The 7,500-nt window shown below is 52.8% G+C and overlaps 1 protein-coding gene across 5 annotated transcripts in view; it reads right to left on the bottom strand.

Annotated features, from left to right (window-relative positions):
• Positions 1 to 7,500, bottom strand: part of atp8a2 (ATPase phospholipid transporting 8A2) — an 80,974-nt gene that overhangs the window by 1,262 nt on the left and 72,212 nt on the right. For all 5 annotated transcript variants that reach the window (XM_036521997.1, XM_036521999.1, XM_036522001.1 and 2 more), the window contains 3 exons: positions 7,495 to 7,500; positions 2,083 to 2,171; positions 1,888 to 1,992 (listed from right to left, as the gene is read on the bottom strand). The exon at positions 7,495 to 7,500 is cut by the window's right edge and continues 102 nt beyond it. In XM_036521997.1, coding sequence (XP_036377890.1) covers positions 1,888 to 1,992; positions 2,083 to 2,171; positions 7,495 to 7,500 — 200 coding nt within the window. The remainder of the gene's footprint in view (positions 1 to 1,887; positions 1,993 to 2,082; positions 2,172 to 7,494) is intronic.

Raw genomic sequence — 7,500 nt, 5'->3', positions numbered from 1 at the left:
TTTACCTTTGATGCAGAGGCTGAAAGTGAGTGTGGGAGGCCTGAGAGGCCTTGCGTTCTGCCTACTCCCGCTGGACTCGCACACAGTCACACGCTTCCTCTGACACGCCCACCCTCCTGCCGGCTCTTTCATGTGAGGGCCGTGTTACGCAGATGTGCATGGTACAGTGATATGCCACATGTTCCGGGAACAGGGCTCCCCTGCTCCCCCCAATCCCTCACAGGCGTATGTTTTTCTACTCTCTCCCCTCTCCTGAGGACCACACCACCGCTCAGCTCACGGCCTGGCAGGTCGATCCAGGACAAACAGAACAGAGGGCTTCCTCTCTGTCTCCCTCCCAAAACAACACCCCTTTCAGCCCCTCTGAAACCGGCTGGTCCTGCTCTTCTGCTAAAGACTGTTCCCTCCTCTAATACAGGCTGTTCCCCTCTCTAAAGACTGTTCCCCCCTCTAATACAGGCTGTTCCCCTCTCTAAAGACTGTTCCCCCCTCTAATACAGGCTGTTCCCCTCTCTAAAGATTGTTCCTCCCTCTGATACAGGCTGTTCCCCTCTCCGTGTTTATTCGTTTGTAGGGGTGCATGTTGAACTGTAGCTGAGTGAATGTTCTAGAGTATGTTGGTGTGCAGTGGGGTTTGTCTGGGCTGGAGAGTGTTAGCCAACAGCGTTGTGCCAAGAGGGACCTTTGGGGCATCCCTTTCAGCACCTTCCACAAAGCCTCCCTGTCCAGTGCAGAGCCCTCAGCTGCAGACCGGCCCCCTCTCTGTCAGAGAGGGAGACACTCACTGTCTGGTTGGTTTTGTGTGGTTGGTGTTGGAGTCTCTCTCTGTATCTGACCCTCACAGTCTGAAAGACCCTCAGTCAACAGCACTGCAGTTCACTCACACTCAGTAACATTTCTCTGCTCTGACAGCAGGTGAAACGCTGGCGTTGCTCTGGTGAAGGGTGTGGAGGTGGAGTTTAAACGCCCCCCTCACAGGAAGTGAAACCTCACGGGCATGAGCTGAAGTTATAATAACCTGCCCATCATGTCAGTGGGTGTGTCCAAAACAGGGAGACACCAAACCTACAGAGCTGCTAGTGTCACACAGACACACATCTACTGTCTATCACACACAAGGGAAACAGCACTGATCACAAAGAATCTGCCTCTTTCCCACACACACACACACACACACACACACACACACACACACAGTAAGAGACACAATCACAGTCTCTACTGTACAAGAAGGACACACAGCACAGATCACAAGACAATCCTTACAGAAGTGCCAACCTGCACTCAAGGCAGCCTGGAAAGCCAACACAGAGGGAGGAAGAGATGGAGGAAGGGAGGGAGAAAGGGAGGGATGAAGAGAGGGAGGATGGGAGAGATGGAGGGAGGGAGGGAAGGAGAGATGAGTCATGAGAATATGATACAGATGAAAAATCACTCTGGATGTGGTGAGGGATAGAGGCATCACTCCAAACCCGGGTACCTGCGCATTAGACGTTACGTGTAGCAAACTGTGTCCTTTCTCCTGCAGACGGTTCAGCATTAGTGCACTTACTCATAAAGCCATTCTCTATGTACAGCTCAAACACACACACACACACACACACACACAAACACAAACACACACTCACACACACCAAAATACAGTTGTGTAACATAACCTGATTAATGAGAATCAAAGCTGTATATATTTGATATGAATAAGGAATATGGAGGAATATGATTAGTGTTCTCCCTCAGTCAGTCCCCGTGCCCCACCCGAGCCCCGCCCACAGCCCTGCCCGAGCCCCGCCCACAGCCCTGCCCGAGCCACGCCCACAGCCCTGCCTGAGCCCCGCCCACAGCCCCACCCGAGTCCCGCCCACAGCCCTGCCCGAGCCCCGGCCTCACCTGCGGCCGCTGGCGTCCCTCAGCACGGCTGCGCCCGGGTCCACCGCCCGTGCCTCCAGCTCCTGCACCTCCTCCAGCAGAGACTTCCTGAAGGTGCGGCGCCCCCTGCAGGTCCAACGCACAGCGCGTATGTGAGAGGGTGTGTGCACAGCCACAGTGTGTGCGTGTAAGTGTGTGTGTGTGTGTGTTACTCACGCTCTGAATGCCACATCCTTCAGCAGGCAGGCTGCTGGCACCAGAATCAGTCCCAGCCAGAAACTCCAGCACTGCATGACACGGCCGGCCTGCAACACAAGGAGACACAGAGACACAGAGACACAGCATCAACACAGAGACACAGGGACGCTGCCAGGAACTCCATTTCCCAGAAACCTGTGCTGTCTCTCTGCATGCATGCTGAAGCCTATTTTTAATCTACTCAAAGAGGGCCCTGTAACTGCTGGTGAGACACTCTGTTGATACCTTTCTGAAATTTTAAATGCATTTCATAAGCCTGATTTGGGTCAAAAACATGGAACTTTTTCAAAGCAGATCCAGACTGTGACAGCATGACCTCTCTGTGGAAACCAGGTGACTATCTGACACCACACTGCCTTTCCACAGGACTGCTGGAACTTACACTAATGGTAGACTAGTAAAACTGCTGGTAGACTAATAAAACTGTTGGTAGACTAGTAAAACTCACGGTAGTCTCCTTTTATTTTTCATGTAATGGGCGTTAGACTAACTGACCTATAATGTCCTGCATCACAGCAGTGCCATGCAGCTTCATTCGTCTGCTGAGATTTCTTCAGGTTTAATAGTCAGTGGAAGCCATTGTGCCAGTGGGTTGTAACTGTACTCACAGTATGGCTATACTCCCCCAGGGCCAGCTGAAACATGCCCTTGGTGTCTGCGCTGTTCGTGGTTCTGCCATATCCTCTGCTTCAATGTCTAGCTCTCCGTTGTGACCTTGGGCTTGTAACCTTCCTAATCTTTTTTGTTATTTCCAGACACCCATCCCTATTTTAATGCTCCTCCTTAATGGAAAAGCTAGGACTTTCTTGAATCTTGCTTCAATCCTACTTCCAGAAAGCCTATTGTGTCTGTTATTTTTTAACCTATGGAACAAATTTTTAAGATGGACTAATTCACTGCTTCCGGAGGTGTTTCTTGCATATATTTTGTATGACTGTCTTTCCTGGTTGCTTAAGTCTCAGGTCACATTCAGAGGGTTATAAGCAGAACCCTGCATAACAGAGGCCTATATCATAATGCAAAACTACAAGACCATGTTCTGGTTCTTTTCAAACAAACTGCAACACCAAAGAAAAACAGTTCTCACAAAAATATGCATTTAATCCAGAGTTTATCTAGGTGTGTTTCTCTCTTAAACTGGAACTGAAAGAAGACATTCACATGTCCCGTGCCAGTGCAAACTGCACAATTAGCCGGTCGTCTCAGAGCTGGGTGGGAAGGGGGAGCACAGAGGAGCACATTCAGGAAGTGTCTGCAGCTGGAGGAGGAGCATCACTCACAGGTAATCTGTCATAAGAGATAGATTCAACCATCACTGCCGCCATTTGGACGTGCAGGCTTTCCACACACAGGCAACTGCAGAGGCCAGAGCAGCTGCAGACTCCTGCAGCAGGTCCTTCTTCCACACAGTTATGGGCTGTACTGCCTGTTACCAGCAGCAGCTGTATTCTAGCCAAAGCTGCATGGTCAGTAAGGGAAGGAAAAGGGCGAGGCAGTGCATGCTGGGATAGGGTCAGCCTGAGGCACCAGATCAGGGGTCCCTGGTGATGGAGAGTGAGGTCACTGTATCTGGGATTTTGGTTTACTTTCACTTTTCCTGAACTTTCCTGGAGTTCCTCAGAGCGATTGGAGGGTGTTGTTTTTACAGTGTGTTTTCCAGGAGTGTTTTCCAGGCCTGCTCTGAAAGCAGACCCTGCACTTCGCACACTGGGTGGAGTCACAGATATGAATGTCTAGAGACAAAATTTAACTGTACTTGAGTGCTGACTTCAAGCTTTATGGAAGAGAAGCACGGAGTAATTTCTGATGCCTGGAATGACGTCTCTTTCCTGCTGGTCATCACTGGGAAAGTCTTGGCTCATGCCCTGCTGGCCCTCACCTGCCAGGCCGTCTGGGGGAGCCATGGCGGGGCGGGGGGGGGGGGGGTTGCCCCCCACGGCTGGCTGGCTCTCCGCCCTCTGGCAGGGGAGCTCTGTGCCTAGGGGGGTGGGGGGGGGGGCGGTCTGCAGCTGAGGGCTCTGCACTGGACAGGGAGGCTTTGTGGAAGGTGCTGAAAGGGATGCCCCAAAGGTCCCTCTTGGCACAACGCTATTGGCTAAGCTGCCAGAGGTCAGAGGTCACAGGGTTTCAGCTGAGGCATGAGGAGACCTGTTGCCACCCCCGCCCTCCTCACTATCGCCTGCAGTCTGAGACCGGCCTCTCACGGTGAGCTGGCCTGCAGTCTGAGACAGGTCTCTCACAGGGAGCTGGCCTCACAGCTTTGGTAATACAAAAGAGCTAAGCACCCAAGCTGAGTCACTGGGAAAGAGCTGAACACCAAAGCAATCTGCACCAGCATCACTGTTTATGCTGAGGAGAGCTCAACCCTCCCTGCTCGTTTGGAGAGGGGGTGTCTGACGCAGGTCAAAGGCCTGGGATGAAGATCTCTACCCCAAGCCCCCCCGCCCCGGGCCCTGCCCCCGCCCCGCCCAGGCAGGACAGCGCAGTCTGTGAGGGTGTCTCATCAGACCCGTCCTCGCGGTGACCCCAGCCGGCTCCACGCCAGGCCACTCCTTGAGGTTTGGAGGAATGAAAGGAGCCGTGCTGACTCACAGCAGACATGCATTTCCCTCAACACCGAAAAGCCAGAGCGTGAGAAACCCAGCGCTGGTCTTCAGCTCCTCCACTGCACTCCGGGTTTGGTGCCAGGGTCCCCTGTCTGACAGTACAGCCCCAGCAGAGCCAACCCTAGGCCATCTAAAAACAGCGACAGCCAGGCCGGCACTGTGACTCACTGCTGCTCATTAACGCTGGACTCGCCGGCGAAACCCTGCCTCACCCTCCCGAGAAATCTCGTCTGCTGCCAGCTCTGACACCGTGCTCACTCCTGCAGCAACGCTTTCAGTTCGCCTGGTCTAACTGCTCTCCCAGGAGGCTATGCCGGGAGAAACTGACTCAGGTACTTACTGATCTGTTAAAGAGCCAACCTGACCTTTCCTTGGCATACTTTGCTTGTTCAGGAAGTCTGGTAATCTTGTGTTTATTATACTGCTACAAATGTTCCCTCAGATTACTGCTCATTCAGATGCCTGGGTAATTGTCGGGGTCAAATGTATCTCCACTTTTAAAACCGGGGTTAGAAGTCCTTGATTCCAGATGTCAGTGGAGTGACCTGCGCTCGGAGCGGAGCAGAAAGTGGGGCTTGTTGAAATTTGGCATTGCTGTGTTTTAGCATCTCATGAAAGATGCCTCTGGGCCCACAAGCCTTTCTGCACCGCCCACGTGCTCCTGCTCTGTAATAATCAGTAACGGGGGAGTCCAAGTGATTCCGATTATCTCTGATTGCCAATTTTAATTTACGACCTTCCTCTAACGCTGAGTACAGTTGTTCTGTTTCAAAGCCTTTCTGCTCGGTTCCTCTGCTCCGCTAACTCTTCGGGTTTTGATTTAAGAGCCTCATTGTTTTCCAAAAAACTGTTAGGAGTTTACGAGCTCCTCAATTACTGTCAGCTGCCAGCGGGTGTGTTGCTGTTATTTGCTTCCGAGTGCGTATTTGCAGTAGAACCTCAGTAATATGACGGGTTTGTTCCATGTGTTCTCAGTTCTGATATATTTGCTGTAGTGTGCAGCCAGCCGCTGCTCCTCACGGTCAGACTGCAGCCTCCGAGCCGTCAGCGTGTTCTGTGGAAGCAAAACTGCCAGACGCTGATAAATAATTGCTTTTGAGGCGTTCAGCGCCCCTCTGCACCCCGAATTCAAAGGAAGAATTCTCTCCTTGTGCATTTCTGCCTCAGTGCAGACAGCGGTGAAGAGAGGGTCAGGGAGATGTCACAGTGCTGAGGGTTTAACGAGGTTTGGTCCTAACGAGGTAATTAAGGAGATGCTGCTGCGCGGATGTGCTAACGAGGGAGGCAGGGACACAGGTGGGAGGGGCCTAATTGGTGGAGTTCCCAGAGGGGTGTGGCTTCTCATGACTGACACACCCCTCCCCCTCCCCGTCTGGCTGATGAGCGAGGGCTGCTGTCTGCTGGGTATCAGCTCTTCAGCATGGAATTGTGAACCCCAGACCCTGGAGGGCCGCAGTGCCTGCAGGGCTACTCCACCCTGGTCCTGCAGACTGCACCTCACCACCTGATTCAACACTGTCTAGATTGAGTCATTTCAGCTTTGCTCACTTCTGAGAGTGTTGGGCAATAAAGAGTGCAAACACACATACACACACACACACACACACAGGCTCAGACACACTTTCTCTCAGTCAGATGAAAGAGAAGAGAAGTGGAGCAGAGGGAGTGGTGGTGAGGGGGGGTTCAGTCTCTCACCCACGGAGCCCCCAGCAGCTGCAGAGCCATTTGAGCACATTCCTGATTCCTGACACAAATTGAATTAATAGGGTGAGTACCGTCCCCCCCACACCTCCCCCGGCCTGTCTCCAAACAGGGGGATTACCCCCCCACCCCGAGCCTGCGGAAGGAGAGAGGTCTGAGGGGAACGTGGCCCTGTGCAGGGTGGCTCCAGTGTAGGCCGGAAAGCCTCAGGCTCCGCGTCACGGCTGCCCCAGCAGCAGGTGCAGGGAGCCGGCTGGCAGCACATAAATCTCCCCCTGCTCCAGCAGGAACACCCAGGAAGCACTGCACAGGGCCACACTGACACATGCCTGTCACACAAAGACACACACACACTGTCTCACACACACACACTCACACACACACACACACACACACACACACACACACTCACACACACACACACACACACACACTCACACACACACACTCACACACACGCATACACTGTCTCACACACACACACACACACACACACTGTCTCACACACACTCACACACACACACTCACACACACTCACACACACACACACACACTCACACACACACACTCACACACACTCATACACTGTCTCACACACACACACACACACACACACACACTGTCTCACACACACTCACACACATACACAGACACACACGCGCACACACACCCACACACACACACACACACACACACTGTCTCACACACACACACACACACACACACACTCACACACACACACACACACTCACACACACACACATACACTGTCTCACACACACACACACACACACACACACACACACACACTGTCTCACACACACTCACACACACACACACACACACACACATGCACACTGTCTCACACACACTCATACACACACACACACACACTGTCTCACACACACACACACACACATACACAGACACACACGCGCACACACACCCACACACACACACACACAGAAGACCAGCACACACACACACTCACACACTAATACACACACACACACACAGACAGAGACACGCGCACACACACACACGCGTTCGGTGGAGGACTGACCTGTCC

This window comes from Megalops cyprinoides, chromosome 2 (assembly GCF_013368585.1).
Source record: "Megalops cyprinoides isolate fMegCyp1 chromosome 2, fMegCyp1.pri, whole genome shotgun sequence".
NCBI classification, from domain to species: Eukaryota; Metazoa; Chordata; class Actinopteri; order Elopiformes; family Megalopidae; genus Megalops; species Megalops cyprinoides.
Note: the sequence above shows the minus strand (reverse complement) of the source record. Positions and strands in the feature narration are given on the sequence as shown.